Source organism: Mobula hypostoma, chromosome 3 (assembly GCF_963921235.1).
Source record: "Mobula hypostoma chromosome 3, sMobHyp1.1, whole genome shotgun sequence".
Taxonomy (NCBI): Eukaryota; Metazoa; Chordata; class Chondrichthyes; order Myliobatiformes; family Myliobatidae; genus Mobula; species Mobula hypostoma.
Window position 1 is genome coordinate 151,191,140 of NC_086099.1, and position 19,540 is coordinate 151,210,679.

Genomic DNA, 19,540 nt, shown 5'->3' on the forward strand with positions numbered 1-19,540 from the left:
TCTCCCTAGGCCTCCTGTCCCATGATCCTCTCATATCCCTTTTGCCAATCACCTGTCCAGCTCTTGGCTCCATCCCTCCCCTTCCTGTCTTCTCCTATCATTTTGGATCTCCCCCTCGCCCTCCCACTTTCAAATCTCTTACTAGCTCTTCTTTCAGTTAGTCCTGACGAAGGGTCTCGGCCTGAAACGTCGACTGTACCTCTTCCTAGAGATTAGAGATGCTGCCTGGCCTGCTAAGCACCTCATGACTACCACCACACACTAAAACAATGCTGGTAAATTCTCCTCCTCCAAAATGGCTCGTGGGCAATTTTGCAGATATACAATTACATATAGCTGTAAATTTTTTTAAGCCTATTTCATTATTAATATTTGCAGTTGAACATTAGATCAATTATATTTGGAATAAAATTGAAAATTAATTCAACTTTCAAACCTCAGTTACTTTACAAATGCTTTTATCTCTTATAACCCAAGTGCATTAACACTTGCCATTAATTAATTGATTTCCTTATCTGGTAGTCAAGCCTAAATATTTGGGATTAGCTTGTGACAAATGGGAGATAAGAAAAGTACAGAAAAGTTGACAAAAAGAAATAAAATGAAGCATTTTAAATATATTATACTTATTTCTGACCTGATCCTCCTTTGCTAAGGCAGTAATGGCATGCCAAATTAGTTTCCCATCTGGTGGTCATTGCTTGGTGTTTCACACAGCCAGCAAGTTGTGAGCTTTGCCGGTAAGTACAGCCCCGCCTTTTGAGCTTAGGAAACCATAACCAACTCACACTTCCGACGTATCAGCAATTACAGTTAAAAGTAGGAATACCTACCTACCTTGACATTGTCGTTTTTAATCACAGGGATACGAGAATTCAGTGTAATGTCCCTGTTACTGCCCTATTTGCGTTCAGGGAATCAGACAAAAATCAAGGACTCAGCTGCTTCTTCCTATTGTTGGCTGTACCTCTTCCTAGAGATGCTGCCTGACCTGCTGCGTTCACCAGCAACTTTTATGTGTGCTGCTTCTTTGAAGTACTTTGCAAGGCACCACGAGAACAAAACTAATTAAGACCATAATCCTTATAGGCATAAAATATGACAGAGGAATTCATTGTGTATTTATGATAAAAGCAACTCTGAATGAATGATTTTATCTTCATTTTATAAGACCAAAGAATTTTGCTTTGTTTTACGGAAAAGCTCTGATTTTGAACGCTCTGCTTGTGTCATGGGTAAATTAGTTGGGCAGCATGGCCCTAAATCAGCAGGAGGTCTGGGGTTCAAATCAGTTGCCTGCACAGAGTTTGTTGATTCTACTGGAAAAATAAACTAATCTCACTGTCCCTAGTTTGAAGGAAGGAAGAAAAAAAGACATCGGAATGTTTTTCCCAGTGACCTCTGCTGAAAGTCTTGGATGGAGATAGATCTGCACTGAGTAGCATATAGCTTATCATGACTTGAAATGTCACCTCCCAACACTGCAAAATCCATTCTTTCAGAAGCATCACCCACACCCCAGATAACAGTATTTTCTTGTGTCATGGTATATTCCAGCTGCCCAATCACAGGCACAGGGAGGGATAAATGCCAGCGGCTGTGAGAACCTCAGGAAAACCAATGCTGAACCAGACAATGTTAGAAACAGCACAGTGACACACAGGGAAAAAATCCAAAAATGGTGTCCTATCAATCTCACCAATTAACTTTTTGAACTTCAAGCAACCTTCAGATAATTTCAGTTACTAGATCTTCATTTTAATAATTTAAAAATCATTAAATTTTATTTCCTGGGTGTTTTTCAGTATTCAATTTTCAGCGATGATTTTTGATAGCTGGATATCTTGGGGGTGGGAACTTACCAACCATCAAAACAATCCAGATAGCAGAGAGTCTCCATGACACTAGAAGCTTATCAACTGGGAAGCAACTTCACAGTTTTAGTTCTTACCAGAGATCATAAGGCAAGGAAAGTGCTCAAATGGCAGGTGCCTTTCGATCTCCAGTATGCCTCAGCCTCCAGAGCAGGGGTTCCCAGCCATTCTTTGCACATGGGCCCTATCATTAACCGAGGCATCTGAGGACCCCAAGTTCGGAACCCCTGCTCTAGAGTCCAGTCAGTGGAAGACTGTTTCCACTGTCTTGGTGGAGTTTTTGCAATGGATTACATTTTGCTTGATCAAATGCAATCCTATTTCTCTCCTCCCAGTAAAGAACAAAGAAGTCAGGAGCAGGCTGACTGGCCCAACCAGACCTCCTATCCTGAGAACTGTCATAACATCCGGAAGGGTCAAATAGTGAAATGGTTTCCATGAGAAATACAAATTTGGGATCAGGATTAAAATTTAAAGGGGGTAAACACTAATACTGATGCTCCTCCCTGTAAGAAACTATTAGAACAAGAAATACATCCCCAGAAGCTGATAAATCAAATACAAGGTGATAAATCAATCAACCCTGAAACTTAAAGAATTTAATGTACGAGTTTGGAAGATGATGCTGTCCTACTGCTAAAAATAATCCCAATGTCATTGGGCAGGATTTAGACCCAATGACAATGAAGCATCAGTGATGCATTTCCATCTCAGGTGGGATGTGCATTTTGGAGAGACTCCTCGTGATGATGTTGCCATTATAATAAGAAGGTAAAGGTCAATCATGTCAGAGGTGATGATTCTCAAAGCTGAGCAAATAACTACAATGGTTCTCACATATGGCACAAGTGGGATGGGAATGAATTAAGATGGGGCACCAATCAAGCAGACTGTTTCATCAAATCCTTTGAGAGTTGTCAGAGATGCATTCATCCAGGCAAGTAGAGAATGTTCTACCCTGTTCCTGACATGTGTCATGTAAACAGTAAAAACAATTTTTGGCTGTCAGTACAGGAGTTGCTTGGTGCAGAACCTCTATGCTCAGGCCTGCTCTTGTAGTCACTGTATTAATGCGGTTTGTCCCGTTGAGTTTCCCGTCAATAGTAACCCTTGGATATTGATGATGCAGGACTTAATGATGGCAATGTCATTGTACATCAGTGGTAGGCTATGTTCCCTCTAAGCTGTGCGCGTGTACATACGTTTTTCAACCAGCGCACAAAGGAAATTAATGTGTGCACAAAAGGTTAATCACCTAAAATAATGTAATTAATAATTATGCTTATTGAAAATAATCTTTTAACTAAATGTTTCTGTTAACTAGTTAGTCAGTTTTTCAAAAACCACAATGTACGTAACTAATTTACGTCACCTCACCTTTCCTGTTCCAGTTTGTACACAGCAGCAGCCATCTTTGGCGGGCAGTACTCATATCGTAAAGTTTACAAAGATCTGTTTCAAATCCTATCGATAGCTTACTAAGTTTTTATTGAAAAAAGTATTGATTCATTATGTCGAATTCAAAAGAAGCAGTTAAAAGATGCGAATTTAAAGAAATTGCAGAGGCCTCTGAAAATGAAACTGTTGCTTTCAGACCACTTAATGAAGTCAGATGGTTATCTAGACACTTTGCATTTCGGGCAATAATAAAAAATTATGAGGCACTGATCACATACTTTATAGAAGATCAGTCAAATGACCCTGTGGCTGAATACTGTCACAAGAAATTGATAAACATCACATACAAAGTAGCTTTACAGATTTTGAGTGATATCTTTGGTGAACTGGCTGCACTGTGCAAGGTTCTGCAAAAGAGTGACCTGACACTGATTGATTCACTTCATTTTGTGCGAGGCAAAATTAACAAGATAAGAAAGCAGTATCTGGGAGACAATGTTTCGTGGAGTGACAAAGTTAAAGTTTTGCTAAGTCAACAACGTGAAGAAAACGTCACAGTAGATACAAGTTCGCTGTTGACTTTTATAAATAGTCTTTGTGTTCATTTAGAAGAAAGGTTTCCTGAAGATGAGGTACAAGAATGGTCAGCTTTTGATTTCTCCGCAATTGCAGATTGCAACTTCACAATTGGCGATGAAAAAGTTAATGCCTTATTTCCAAAATATCATGATTTTCTAGCTGAAAATACTAGTTAAACAGTTTAATGATTTCAAATTTACCATGCAAGAAAAAATTAAATCCAAACTGATTTCAAACTTTGCTCAAATGGTGGCATTTGGACTTCAAAATGACAGCTTTGCGACCTTGCACAGTTGATGGACATTGAGGGAACCTTTCTTGCTTCTAGTGCAGACTGTGAGCGAGGTTTTAGCCTAATGAATCAACTCAAAAACAAGCTGAGAAACTGTTTAGGTGAATGCCATTTGGATATGTTAATGAGAATCAAAAGCTATCAATTGAGTGGAAGTTCTATTAGTCTAGACAGAGTTTACAAAGAATGGGTAAATGCCAAAGACAGGAGAGAGAAAAAATAACTAAATGACTTAAATACGAATGTTATTTTGTTGTTATTCTGTGCAGTTTTATGTCAAATATTTTGTAAACCTAATAAACTCTGCCATGTGTGCATTCAGTGCACACATACTTTTGTCGCAGGAAAAAAAGTTTGCACAACATAAGATTTTTGCTCACACTTACTACTGAAAATTAGAGGGAACAATGGTGGTAGGTGATTAGAGTCTCACGGTGGAAATGTCACTAGCAAGTGTTCTTGCCACTTATCAGCCCATGTCCATGCCTTTGTATAAACAATTGTAATGGATACGCATTTAAAAGGAGAAATGTAGTACTGGCAACAGGAAATAACAGGGGGACTGAGAGGTCTAGAATTAAACGGAGTTTAGGAGGGTAATGGTGTCTAACGGCGATTCCTTTGCTTGCATCTTCAGAAACAGCTCTATTTCCACCTTTAATATCTTTATTTTTCCCTTTCAGGGTTCTGAAGTTACACACAGGCTTTGGTTCTTTGCGGGAATGGGCCCCATTCTAGGGGTTCCATGACTGGCCGTTATTCAACATGTCAAGGGGTCGGCCTGAGAGTCTCAATCGTGTCCGGAAGCCTAAGATCTCGGGGCTCTGGAAACAGGCGGATCGAGGGTCGGTGTCACGGCAGGAAACTCATGTGTCGTCAGGGAGGCCGGTAAATCTTTCACTGTGGGCCCGAAGGCCCAAGGTCTTTGTGATCTTTGGACACAGAGATTGAAAAAAGCAACGAAATGGACTTTTAACATCGTGTGAAAAACGATGTTAAAACAGCTGTGAAAATGGGGGACACCTCCCTCTCCCTTGCCAGGGAGAGAAAGAACCTCTGGTTTGTCGAATGTCGGATGAAATGCGAAGCCTTTGGGGTAACTTTGGTCTGTGTCTTTGCTATTGCTCAGCATACGCTTGGGCTTGGTGACAGTATCGATGCGCCTTTTTTTTAGTGGTGGGGGGAGTGGGGATCGTTGCTTGCTGCAGCTTACTCACGGGGGAAGCTGGGGTGGTGACTTTGGGGTTTTCACATTGATCTGTCGTTCATTCTTTGGGGCACTTCTCCGTTTTCGTAGATGTTTGCAAAGAAAAAGCATTTCAGGATGTATATTGTATACATTTCTCTGACATTAAATTTGACCTTTGAACCTTTGAACACTTTCACTAGTCTTTTTTTATTTCTGTAATTCAATGAATACCATGCAGCATTTGTGATAGGTACGCTGCAAAGCACAGTTGTAAATTTTAAGATCTCAAACATCAAGACTACAGTATAACAAAGCTAAGCTGATATCCAATAAATCAAAAATTGAAAACAGAAAAGGATCAGATTGCTGCAGGAAATGAAAAGAAGAAAACACAAGGCAATCAATACTGAAAGGATATGCAGGCAGAAACAGAAATTAAGAAAGAGAAGCAGATGGAAAAGGCAGAGAAACAATAAAAAGAAATAATATGATTGGGTATTAAAATAAAATACAATATTTGAAACTCTTTCTTAAAAGAAGATGGACAGAGGTACTTCACAGAACAGTAATGGAAAAATATTGTGGCAAAAATCAGCGACAAGATAGACTAACAAAACAACCGTGCTCCTCCAACCTTAAACAACTAACAATCAAATGCTGTTCTACCTACCTAGGGACCTGTCCTTCATGATCCTGACTGCAGTTCACATAACACTAGTGGCCAACTATAATCAAGCACTTGAGAAATTGCATGAAGCATCTCTAACCAAGAAACAGTCCATCCCAATGCATTTCAGATCATAATCAGAGATTTCATCCAACCCTGCCCAGTTACTATTAGCATATAACCAGAGGTGGCACAACACACTAGATTACATTACACTAAGATAGGGAATGCCTTGCATTCCATGTCCTGACTGCATTTGGTAAATTTGATCACTTGGCTGACCTACTCCTACCTGCACACAGGCAGAGGCTAAAGAGCAAACTCCAGAAATAAGGACAACAAGGAAGTGGTCACGGGAGGCAAAGGAGTGGCTACAGGATTGCCTAGTGATGGTAGACTGGGCCGCATTTAAAGACTCATCTTTGGATTTAAGTTAATACAACATTGTTGTCATAGACTTTATTAAAACAGTTGTAGATGAGTGTGTCCCCACAAAATCATTCACTCTTCCCCAATCAGAAGCCCTGGATGAACCATGAGATCCACAATCTGTTGAGGGCCAAGTCAGAGGCATTCAAGTTTGGTGACCAAGGAAGTTACAAGGGGTCCACCTACGATCTCCAGAAAGCCATCTCATGGGCGAAGTGGCAATTCTAGACTAAACATGAAACAATGAAGGATGCTCATCACTTTTGGCAGGCCTTGAATACTATCACCTATTATAAAGTAAAATCAAGCAATATAGTTGACACCAGGGCTTTGTTTCCAGATGAGCTCAGTGCCTTCTATGCTTGCTTTGACCATCAAAACATGGAGGAACCATCATGAATGATTCTGTGATGCTTCCTCCATCGGTCCCTGATGATAATCTGATTTCAGTCTCTGAGGCAAATGTGCAAGCAGCCTTCAGGAGGCTGAACCCACGAGAAGCATCTGGCCCAGTACTGAACACCTTTGCTGAACAACTGGCTTGAGTGTTCACTGAGATCTTTTACCTCCCGCTTTGGCATTCTGAAGTACCCACCTGTTTCAAGCAGACTTCAGTTATACCGTGCCTAAAAAGAATGTGGTTGCCTGCTTCAATGACTATCATCCAGTAGCACTTACATCCACAGTGAGAAGTTTTTTTGAGATGTTGGTGATGAAACATATCAACTCCAGCCTGAGAAATAACTTGAATCTACTCCAATTTTCCTACCAGCGCAACAGATTCACAGCAGATGCCATCTCATTGGCTCTTCACTCAACCCTAGAACATCTGGGTGGCAAAGATACATACATCATGATGCTCTTCATCGACTACAGCTTGGCATTCAATACTATCATCCCCTCAAAACTAATCAATAAGCTTCAAGACTTGGCCTCAATACCTTCTTCTGTAATTGGATCCTCAGTTTCCTAACTCACAGACTCCAGTCAGTTTAGACTGGTGACAACATCTCCTCCACAATCTCCATCAGCATAGGTGCAGCACAAGACTGTGTGATTAGTCCCATTCTCTACCCGTTTTACACTTACGCCTGTATGGCTAAGCACAGCTCCAATGCCATATACAAGTTGCTGACGACACCACTGTCATTAGCCAGATCAATGGTGGTGATGAATCAGCATATAGGAGGGAGATTGAAAATCTGGCTGATTGGTGCCACAACAACAACCTCTCACTCAATGTCACCAATATCAAGGAGCTGATTAGTGACTTCATGAGAAGGAAACCGGACGTCCACGAGCCAGTCCTCATTGGAGGATCAGAGGTGAGGAGGGTCAGCAGTTTCAGTGTCATCATTTCTGAGGACCTGTCCTGAACAGCACATAAGTGCAATTATGAAGAAAGCACAGCAGTGCCTCTACTTCCTTAGAAGTTTGCAATGTTTTGGCATGACATCTAAAACTTTGACAGTCTTACATAGATGCATAAGATGATGAGATTAGGTGTATAAGATGATGAGAGACATTGATCATGCAGATAGTCAGAGGCTTCTTCCCCAGAGCTGAAATGGCTAACACGAGACAGCACAAGTTTTAAGGTGTTTGGAAGCAGGTACAGAGGAGATGTCAGGGGTAAGTTTTTTTATGCAGAGAGTGGTGAGTGTGTGGAATGGGCTGCCGGTGACTGTGGTGGAGGCTAATACAATAAGGTCTTTTAAGAGACTCCTGGATAGATACATGGAACTTAGAAAAATAGAGGGCTATGGGTAACTATAGGTAATTTCTAAAGTAAGTACATGTTCGGCACAGTATTGTGGGCCGAAGGGCCTGTATTGTACAGTAAGTTTTCTATGTTTCTACGCTTGAGAGTATATCGACTGACTGCATCATAGACTGGTATGGAAACACCAATGCCCTTGAACATTAAATCCTATAAGACATAATGGATAAGGTCCAGTGCATCAAAAGTAAAACCCTCCCCATCACTGAGCACATCTACATAAAGCATTGTCGCAGGAAAGCAGCTTCCATCATCAGGGACCCCCACCACCCAGGTCACACTTTATTCTCAATGCTGCCATCAGGCAGGAAGGACAGGAGCCTCAGGAATCACATTAGCAGGCTCGGAAATAGTTATTACCTGTCAGCCATCAGGCTCTTGAACCAAAAGGGATAACTTAACTCAACTTCACTTGCCTCATCATTATAATGTTCCTATGGGCTCACTTTCAAGGACTCTTCATCTCATGTTCTTAATATTTTATTATTATTTCTTTCTTTTTGTACTTGCACAGTTTGGGTGAATGCTCAGTTTATGAGGTATTTAATTGATGCTTTTATAGTTAATATTCTATTATGGATTTATTGAGTATGCCCACCAAAACATGAATCACAGGGTAGTATATGGTGACATATACGTACATTGATAATAAATTTATTTTGAACTTTGAACTGACTAAAGAACTAAAAGGCATAGGTATCAACAACTGAATAAATTGAGCAGGAGGATGTTGGGGGATGGGTTGGATTGAGGAGCACAATAACCCCGAGGTCAACAAAGCTGATGGCACTGAAGTGGTTACAAACGACCACACGATATAGGAAGAATAAGGCCATTCAATCCTTCAGGCTTACTCCACCATTCGATCATGGCCAATTTATTTTCCCTCTCTACCCCATTCACCTGCCTTCTCCCTGTTACCGTTAATGTCCTTACTAATCAAGAAACCAACCTCCACTTTAAGCATTCCCACAGGCATCTTTGACAATGATCTCTACTCATTTACTATCTCTAACTAAGGAAATTCCTCATCTCTGTTCTAACAAGAAGTCCTTCTATTCAGAAGGTGTGCCCCTGGTCCTAACACCTTCCTCACTATTGGAAATATCCACTCCACATCCACTCTATCTAGGCCTTGCAGTATTCTGTTTCAATGAGATTCCTCCCTCATCCTTCTAAACTCCAGTGAGGACTGGCCCAGTGCCAATCGCTCCTCATATATAAAACTCATTCTTTCCCAGAATCATTCTCATAAACCTACTCTGGACCCTCCCCCAAGCCAGCACATTCTTTCTCAGATAAATGGTCCAAAACTGCTCACAATACACCAATTGCAGTCTGACGAATACCTCATAAAGCCTCAGCATTACATCGTTGCTTTTTTTTCTAGTCCTCTCAAAATGAAGGCTAACATTCTATTTTCCTTCTTTACCACTGATCAATTCTGTCATTCGATTCATTGACATACAATGTGGAAAGGAGTGGTCCCAACATCACACTTGTGAACACCAATAATCACTGGCAGCTAACCAGAAAAGGTCCCTTTTATTCCCACTCTTTGTCTTCTGCCAGTCAACCAATCTTTTGTCCAGACTAGTATCTTTCTTGTAATTACCATGGGCTCTTACCTTGTTTAGCAGCCTCAAGTGTGGCACCTTGTCAAAGGCCTTCAAAAATCTAAGTAAACAACCTCCACTAACTTTGCCTCATCTATACAGCCTGTTATTTCTTCAAAGAGTCCCAACATATTTATCAAGCAAGAGTTCTCTTTTTGGAAACTGTGCTGACTTCGGCCTATTTTATCATGCGTCTCCAAGAATCCTGAAATCTCAATCTTGCCAACCCCTGAATTCAGGCTAACTGGCACATAATTTCCTGTCTTTTTAAGTAGGGAGGGAGACAAAAGTGAAGTAACATTTGCAATTTTCTGTCCTCCAGACCATTCCAGAATTCTCCTTCCTCATCCCTTGCAACCCAATCTCAATATGGGTCATGATCTTCTTCCTATCCCACCCCACTACAAGGCTTGGACATTACATGGGTTCCATTTCTATTGATTCTTGAAAGATCACTACTAATGCATCCTCATCTTCAGCTACCTCTTTCAGAACCTTGGAGTGCCGTTCACCTGGTCCAGGTGACTTATCCACCTTTTGACCTTTCAGCTTCCCCAGTACCTTCTCCTTAATAGTAGCAACTACACTCACTTCTGCCCCCCAAACACTCTAAATTTTTTGACTGCTGCTGCTGTCTTCCACTGTGAAGACTGACACAGAAATACTTCTTAAGTTTGTCCGACTTTTTTTTGTTCTCCATTCTTACCTCTCCAGCATCATTTTCCAGCGGCCTGACATCCGATACGAAAAGGTGGACAAGAACAGGAACTGTCTGTTCCATCATTCAATCAGAGCACAGCTGATCTATTCAGACCACTCCCTTAATTGAAAGCTATTCATTTCAGCTTTAAATTGACCTCAGGAGTGTTTTAAGAGTTCCAGACTACCTCCATGCTGAAATCGTCAAAGAATACCTACCTTTAAAGTTGTTTTTTACACCTTCATCAAAGGAAGCAGATTCTTTCTCTATAATCTATTACATACTTTGATAAAGCTTTTAGTTGGATCGCCCATTATTCTTCTACATTGAAGAGACTACAGGTCTGATCTACCTAGCTTGTATTCAAAATCTTACACAGGATTTACATCCCAGGAAGATTTATAAAATGTCAGAATCAGAGGGTTGATCATTGATGTAGCTTAGCAATAAAAAGGAATGGGTTTTTTTAAAATGAAGACCTGTATATCAAAAACTTTTACATATTAATTCTTTACACATATGGATCTGAGCTGTCTTCTTAATCATTTTCACATATTCTCTCAGTAATTCACATCTTTGAATACGGAAATATCAAGGAAATGTTGCAGGGAAAATAGAACAAGGGGACATAAAAGAGGAGGTATACAGGAAAATTTTAACTATGGGATAATGTTCTCTGTCTCTGTGCTATATAACAAACATCTACCATGTATTATCTCATTAAATAATAAAAAAAATTAAAAATTAAAAATTAAATACTTTCACTTTTGGATTGAGCTTTGTTACCAGGTTTCCAGTCATTCTGGAAAGTCATCTAAGTACTCTGGACTTTCCTGACCTCATCACAGTCTGATCCTTCTATCCATTCCCACCAAACCACAGCATTGACCCTCATCCCTTTTCCTCATCCCTTGCAACCAAATCACAATATGGGTCGTGATCGCCTTCCTATCCCACCTCACTACAAAGCTTGGACATTACATGGGTTCCAATTCCATTCAACTGCACCCCCCCACCCAACAGCACCACTATCTAATCCTTAATCCTCCCCTAGATTGACCCAAACCCACCACAGTACAGAGCATGATCCTCTTTCCCATCCCAAACTCTTAAAGTTCAACTCTTACATGACCTGATCCTTGTTACTTAACCCTCAAAACCCTGTCAGGTCCCATCCTCCAACACCCATCCACAACCTGGTCTCCGATCCTCTACCACACCCCAACCCACCAATATTGAGGTTTTGATAATCACGTTTACCCAAAAGACCACAGCATAGAACCAGATCTTCTTCCCTGCCCCCTTCACCCCACATTCCTACCCTAAAATTGCACGTCCCAATTAGACCCATGACCACCAACCATCCAAATTCTGCCTTAGTTCTGGCATCCAAGCTTTGGAATCACAGTGTAGTTCACGAAAATGTGAAACTGAAGTTTGCAGCAGAGTCTTACAGCCAAAGCATCCTACTGAACCCAACTGAAGTCAAATGCAAGGAGAGATGATAGTCCAGAAATCCATCCCTGTCTAGTTATGTATATCAAGCAACAATTCCAGATATCCATGGTGAAAGAATTACTGCTCAGATGGCTTAAATCATAAATTCTGCCTCTTCAGTTCATTAAATGGTTTAGTTCCATCAATTAGCAAACAAATGACAAATGACATATAAAAAGTTCCAACATTGTAAACAGCATAATTAATACTATTGTGTACTTACCTCTGTGCGTTATAACAGGATGCTCTGCTCGCTGACAGTCCACATGTTCCACTGAAGCAGATAACCTACTGCTCCTAACTCCCCCCACAAGTTCAAAGAGACCTTGAATGCCAACCACAAGTATCCAGAATCGATTGCTCTTTACAGGAGCCATGGTATGCCTGGCAATGGTCTCTCCCCACTCGCTTTACTCCTTTTCTGTGCGCATCTGGACAGACCTATAATAAAATGTAAACAATAATGAGATCCAAGTCATTTCACATACAAGCAGTTCTACTGAATAAAGTTTTGTGTCAGATTCTGAACAATACAGCTATATTTGTCATATAAGTTTCCTCTGATAGCTTTGAAATAAATTGTCTCCTTTTACACAGAAATGACAATTTCACTTATCCTCTCAATAATGTGGAATCAACAGTAACTGTTGTTCAGCTGTACCTCCAAAGTTTCCATGCGAGTCTATCTTTAGACAGGCTTGTTTGCTCCACTGTTCTTTGTACTTTCTACTTTTGTTTGTAAAACTTACAAGCGCAGAAAGTTTGAACAAAATTAATCAGGCTAGCACTCCTGGTAAAGTTGTCATTTTTAATATGGCAGCTGCAGCTGTATATTCCATCTACCTGGAGCCGACTTGATTTTGACACACATTTTATTTTACACAAGCACTAGAAAGTCTGAAGATGCTGGAAATCCAAATCAACACCCGCAAAATGATGGAGGAACTCAGCAGGTCAGGCAGCATCCATGGAAAAAATTTGGGCCAAGACCCTTCCTCAGGACTGAGAATGAAGGGGAAGATGCCAGAATAAAATAGTGGGGGAGGGGAAAGAGGCTAATTGGAATGGTGATAGCTGAAACCAAGAAGGCGGGAAGGGTCATGGGCTGCAGAAGGATTCTGATAGGAGAGGAGAGTGGACCATAGAAGACAGGGAAGGAGGAGGGGACCCAGGGGGAAGTAATAAGCAGGTGGGAGGAAGTAAAAGGTCAGAGTGGAGAATGGGGGGGGGAGAGGAGGAAATTTGTTTACCGGACAGAAAAATAGAGGGTACCCAGGCAGAATACAGGTTGTTACTCCACCACCCTGAAGGTGGCCTCATCTCAGCAGAAGAGGAGACCATGGACACATCAGAACTGGAATGGGAACTGTAATTAAAATGCTTGGCCATTGGGAATTCCGCTTGTGGCAGATGGTGCAGAGGTGCTTGACGAAGCGGTCCCCAAATTTACGACAGGAGGCTGCATCGGGAGCACCGGACACAATAGGTGACCCTACAGGTGAAGTGTTGCCTCACCTGGAAGGACTGTTTAGGACATTGAACGGACGTGAGGGAGGCAGCATATGGGCAGATGTGGCACTTAGGCCAGCGATCCTTGCAGAAAGCGGAGGTGGGGGGGGGCAGGGATAAAGATGTGTTTAATGGTAGGATCCCTTAGGAGATGCTTGAAGTTTACACAAGATGCATTTCCGCTCAACTTTTCTGACATGATTTTTTTTAAATCATCGTCAGTTGCTGACACTATAAAGATATTGAAGGTGCGGCCTTTTATATATTGGCATTATGCTGCATCCGGTGCTCCCAGTGTGGCCTTCTATATATTGGCGAGACCAACGCAGACTGGGAGACCGTTTTGCTGAACACCTACACCCAGTGGCCATACATTTTAATTCCACGTCCCATTCCCATTCTGATATGTCTATCCACGGCCTCCCCTACTGTAAAGATGAAGCCACGCTCAGGTTGGAGGAACAACACCTTATATTCCGTCTGGGTAGCCTCCAACCTGATGGTATGAACATTGACTTCTCAAACTTCTGTTGATGCCCCTCCTCCCCTTCTTACCCAATCCTTTCTTTCTTTCTTTCTTTCTTTATTTATTTATTTATTTATTTACCCACCCTTTCTTTCTCTCTCTTTTTTTTCCCTCTGTCCCTCTCACTGTATCTTCCTCTGATGCTCCCCTCCCCCTTTCTTTCTCCCTAGGCCTCCCATCCCATGATCCTCTCCCTTCTCTGGCCTTGTATCCCTTTTGCCAATCAACTTTCCAGCTCTTAACTCCATCCCTCCCCCTCCTGTCTTGTCCTATCATTTCAGATCTCCCCCTCCCCCTCCCACTTTCAAATCTCTTACTATAGATGCTGCCTGGCCTGCTGCGTTCCACCAGCATTCTGTGTGTGTTGCTTGAAATACACCAACCTACTTACAAGTTGCTGAATTTCCTAGGTCTCAGTGACTATGCTCTGCAAAATGAATCTCCCTCAAAAGCCTTTGTTTGAAGTTCAGCTCCTCTGTGGTTAACACAATCTTGGAGACTCACTAATCAAAGTCTTTGAACTGACAATCAGTTTTCAATTTAGTGCTGCAAACACAAGAGTACAAATCAGATAAAACATTGATCCAAAGTCATGTAGCTAATATTTACTGAATCGATGTATTCAATTCACCATATTAAACAACGGAGTATTTCAATGTACTTTCATTTCAATTACCTAGCATAAAACCTCCGCACAAGAAAAACTCATGGAAGCTTTAAAAACAACGTCCATTCTAAAATGATAACTGAAATTTGAGAACCTTTTTCTTCAGTAAATAATCTGCAAGATATACATTGCACCATACTACGTCTTTTATACTATGTATTTTTGCTTTGTTACTGAAGAGATCCTGATTATGCATTTCCTTCACTCTTGTGGCATTTCCAGGTTGACCTAAATTTCATTCAAGCAAGAAGGTCAGAAGGAGCAAAGGGTTAGGGAGAAGAGAAAATCCCCAGGGCAAATTGTGGAACAATGTTGAGCTCAGAAATCAAGGTTTCTCTTATAAAGCTTCCTAGTCATTAGGTAAATAAAATAAAAATCAGTTGCCCAGATTGGGAGGGGGCTTGAGATACAAGGAGAAAGTGGATAGATTAGGTCTGTTTTCCCTGGTGGAAAGGAGGCAGAGAGGCAATATGATAGGGGAAAATAGAGTCTGTAGTCTATGGGTGGGGTGTCTAAAATGAGAGGGCATAGGTTTAAGGTGAGGGGGAGATGGTTAAAGGGAAACTGAGGTATCTGGCAGAGAAGGAGGTAGCGGCAAGAACAGTAACAATATTCAAAGAGGCATACAGACAAGTACTTGAATGAGCCAGGCCTAGAGGGAATTACTGTGGGCAAGTACAGATAAACAAGGTGGTTGGCATGGACATGATTGGCAGAGTGCCTGTTTCTGTACTCAACAACAATATATCTATGAAATTCAGGTTTGGGAATTTTAATATGGCATAGGTGTAATGGGTCAACAATTGCTTTGGTCACTGGCTCACTGGATAAAACTATGTTCCCCAACCTTCTTCTCCATAAGTTTGGAGAAGGTGGTTTGTCACAGGCCCGTTGAACACATGGAGATCATCATCTGGGAGATGGGGGTGGATCAGTCAGGACTGGGAGAGTGGATCGTTTGTCTGAGAAGGAAGGGATAGTGATGGAAACGAAGATGCCAGGAAATAGTTCTGGACATTTTAGGGAAATCAGAAGTGGCGGCGGGGGGGGGGGGGGGGGCTCAAAATTTACAATAAAGAGAGGGAAGCACAGGAACTGGACAGAAATTGGGAAGTGTTGATGGCGGTCACTTTAGCGCCAGTCAAAAAACGCCCAAAGACGTAAGTAATTCACTCACATATTTCAGCCCTCCAGTTCTAATGGGAATGTTGGACAGTGGAATGATCCCATACCATCTGCCCTATCACAGAAATCATGGGGAGGCAAAATTGATACATTTAAACAGGAAGAACAAGTGCCCAGTCAAATTTTTCAGGTCACACAGAATAACAATTATCTTTTTTTTTAAATTTTATTTTTATTTGGATAAGGAGTTCACAATTATCATGTACTTTTTTCACACATATAACCTTTTCCATTTTTTTATATGTATAAAACTACAATTATTTATACATTCTTAAGTACACATTGAGATGATATAAAAACAAAATAAACATTTAAATAGATAATTATGTACTGTGGAAAATCTAACCTATTAGGCTAAGTAATGAAATTAGTTGTTAAAAAAAATGGTAATAATAGTTTCCATACAACCCTTCTGGACCATTTCCACTGGTCCAAAATGTTGCATACAAGCCTATATACCAACCATTGTAGGTGTTTATATCCCAATTTGTTCGTGCTTGTTCCTGCCCGCAGACATAATTATCCAGTCCCTATGTACTTATTTACTTAATTTTTTCATTTTTTTTATCCCTTTCCCAAATCTTTCCCATTACTTGTGTTAATTCTCTATTTTCCAAAAAAAAACAACAAACATTTAGACTAGGGGTGCTTACGTTAGCAATATTACTGTGTTGATGAGAAGAGCAATATACATCATTAGGAGAGTCATCTAAAGTCTGCTCGCATTGGGGTTATATATTCAATCCATTTATTCCAGATTTGATAAAATGTTTCTTTTTGAGTTCTCAGGGAGTAAGTCAACTTTTCCATTTTAAATATTTCCAAGATAATTTCGTACCAATCTTCTAATGTAGGTGGTATTGGATTTAGCCATTTTCTAGTGATTGATTTCTTACTTGCCGCTAAGAGGGCCTGCAGCAACTTTATATCTTCCTTCTGTTCAAGGAACAATACATGCCCCAAATAGAGCGTCTCAAAGTTCAGAGGTATCTGGGACCTAAGTACCTTAACTAATGTTCTATGAATACCTTCCCAAAATAGACTTAATTTAGGGCAATCCCAGAAAATATGAAAATGATTTGCCTCCTTGGAGCTGCACCTTCTCCAACACATCACATTTGTATCTTTATATTTTTCCTGATATGGGGTCTTGAAGTATCTTATAATGTTTTTCCAACAATGTTCTCTCCAAGTCAAAGAATTAGTCGAGGACCATTGAAAGCTGCAGATTTTCCCCCAAGCCTCCTCTGAAAGTACCAACCCCGCTTCTTTCTCCCACTTCTCTTTAATATACAGTGTATTTACATTTTTAGCATGGGAGAGTGAGAATAACAATTATCATGCATCACTCCAAAAAAAGTGATTTTTACTTCCATAAAGTTGAAAAAGAAACAATAGCTGTCTACTTGCTCTCACTTGCTTCACATTATTATACAAAGCACTCTCCCATTATTTAATATGAATGTCACATCAGGCATTTAATTAATTCAATTGAAGTCCTGGCGTAATTTACATATTACTATTTAACTATTTATGGTTCTATTACGTTATTATTTATGGAGCAACTGTAACGACAACCAGTTTCCCCTGGGATTAATAAAGTATGACTATGACTATGACTAATTTGATAGATAATTATATTTCTTTGCATTTGTCCCTTCCCCTTTCCTTTGTTCTATTTCTTCTTAAATGTTGTTCATCTGCAACATCTTCCGGTTCTGACAATGAATCTGAACCTAAAACATCGCCTTTGCTGGTCTCTGCGGATTCTAACTGCCCAGTGAATATTTCTAACATGGTTTGTTCACAACTTGCCTTTTCAGCAAGTTGGAGGCTTTTTTTTTAAAAAAGGAAAATACTTGAAGGTTTTCTCTCCAAGCCCAGATCCAAACACTATTCACACCTATTACACCCATGTTCATTTATAAAGACACATTTTCCCCCGTATTTCTAAGGTTTTGTCCAGTTTGAGGGAATTAGTAAAGCTTCAGTCCACGTGAATTGGATCCATGAACAAAAGAATTTAGAGTAGCAAAAGGAACTATTAAACAGATAACAGTAAAACAACAGCTCAAGTGCTTTTTCTTTAAAAAAAAAGATAAAGTGTAGAAAACTGCAGACTTAACATTGCTGACAGAAAAGATAAAAGTTTAGATATCACAGAAACCAAAAAAATGAGTCATCCCAGTACAGATTTGAAAAAACCAGAAAAGCTGTGCTTAATCAATCATACTGAACAGGGAGAATAGATAAGAGCATTGTATAAAATACATTTGGATTTAAGGCCTTTGACAAGGGATCGTATTGAACATTCACAGCTAGGGTTAGCACACGAAGCAAGGGGCCAAATAGCTGAATTAAGTGCAGGCTACAAAACAGAAAGCAGATTATGATTAAGTTCTTCACACTGGAAAAGATATTAAGGGTGCTCAAAACAAAATGCTAAGGAACCCAGTTGGTTGTTTTGAGTACCATTAATACTCGATTTGTATCTTTGTTTCAGCTTCTGCAGTCTCTTGCCTCCATTAAATGGTGCTCTGTAGAAAATGATGTAGAGGGCATGCCTGGTTACAATTTTCACGAACAATGTGAATTGGGAGAAAAAACCTCTAACTTAGCAGACAATAAAATATTAGGAGTTGCACTGAATAAACATGATGAATGCAACAAAATATAAGGTGTTATTAAACCCGCAGAATGTTTCAATAAAATAAAACTTCCAATATTGATACATTTTGACAGGAAGTACAAACAAATCACATACACCAAAGACAATAATAACTAAAATGGGGTAGATCAGAGATCCATGGATATGGAATCATTAATCATAGCCGGGTTTAATGAAAGGCCATTTAGCTGAAACATTAACTCCATTTCTCTGTTCTGCTTGTTTCCTGACAAAAAGTAGGAATGCAAATTAACAAATCAAATAGCAAATGGTACTAAAAGGGGAAACTCGATAGTCCATGAGAGGGAACGGAAAAGTATACGAATGAGTTAGATGAGAAGCAGCAAATGGAAAAGCTCATTAGGCATTGCAGCCTGTTTCAGTGCTATGGACGTGATGGAAGATGAGAAGCTCTAATAAACTTTTCTGTCTGACACACAGATCAGAGGAAATTGTTACAAAATTGTATAAATACTCCTGCCCACCGTTTCAAATTGCAAGAAATTTGATTTTTCTCTTCCTTCCCTATCCTACAAAATATGCAAGATGCTTCAGCTAATCAATTATAAATGTGACCTGCAAGAATAACATTTCTTTTCCCTCAGGCAATATAGTATGTAGACTCATCACAGGTCACTCAACAAGAAACAGTGGAGTATAAAATGTATTGCTTAGATTGATAGCCATTAAACATCTGCTGCTTCGAGTTAACAATGGCAATCATGCATTTAAAGGATACCCATTTACAAGTATTCACAATAGACTCGAAATTCTTCTGCACAAGGCATACACTTTCACCAGCAGTGATTATTTAACAGTTTCTTTACCAACCTTTTGAAATGTTACTAAGTAAAAGTGATTCAATGGCTAGGTGTGGAGATAGCTGCATATTTTCCAAATACTCCAGTTTTGAGAACTATTGAATCTAGTTAACCAATTCGAGAGGCTTGTCATGAGGCACATC

The 19,540-nt window shown here is 40.1% G+C and overlaps 1 protein-coding gene across 4 annotated transcripts in view; it reads right to left on the reverse strand.

The window, feature by feature from the left end:
• Nucleotides 1–19,540, reverse strand: part of sema5a (sema domain, seven thrombospondin repeats (type 1 and type 1-like), transmembrane domain (TM) and short cytoplasmic domain, (semaphorin) 5A) — a 245,070-nt gene that overhangs the window by 152,918 nt on the left and 72,612 nt on the right. For all 4 annotated transcript variants that reach the window (XM_063043864.1, XM_063043863.1, XM_063043861.1 and 1 more), the window contains exon 2: nucleotides 12,245–12,462. In XM_063043864.1, coding sequence (XP_062899934.1) covers nucleotides 12,245–12,398 — 154 coding nt within the window. In that variant the 5' untranslated portion in view covers nucleotides 12,399–12,462. The remainder of the gene's footprint in view (nucleotides 1–12,244; nucleotides 12,463–19,540) is intronic.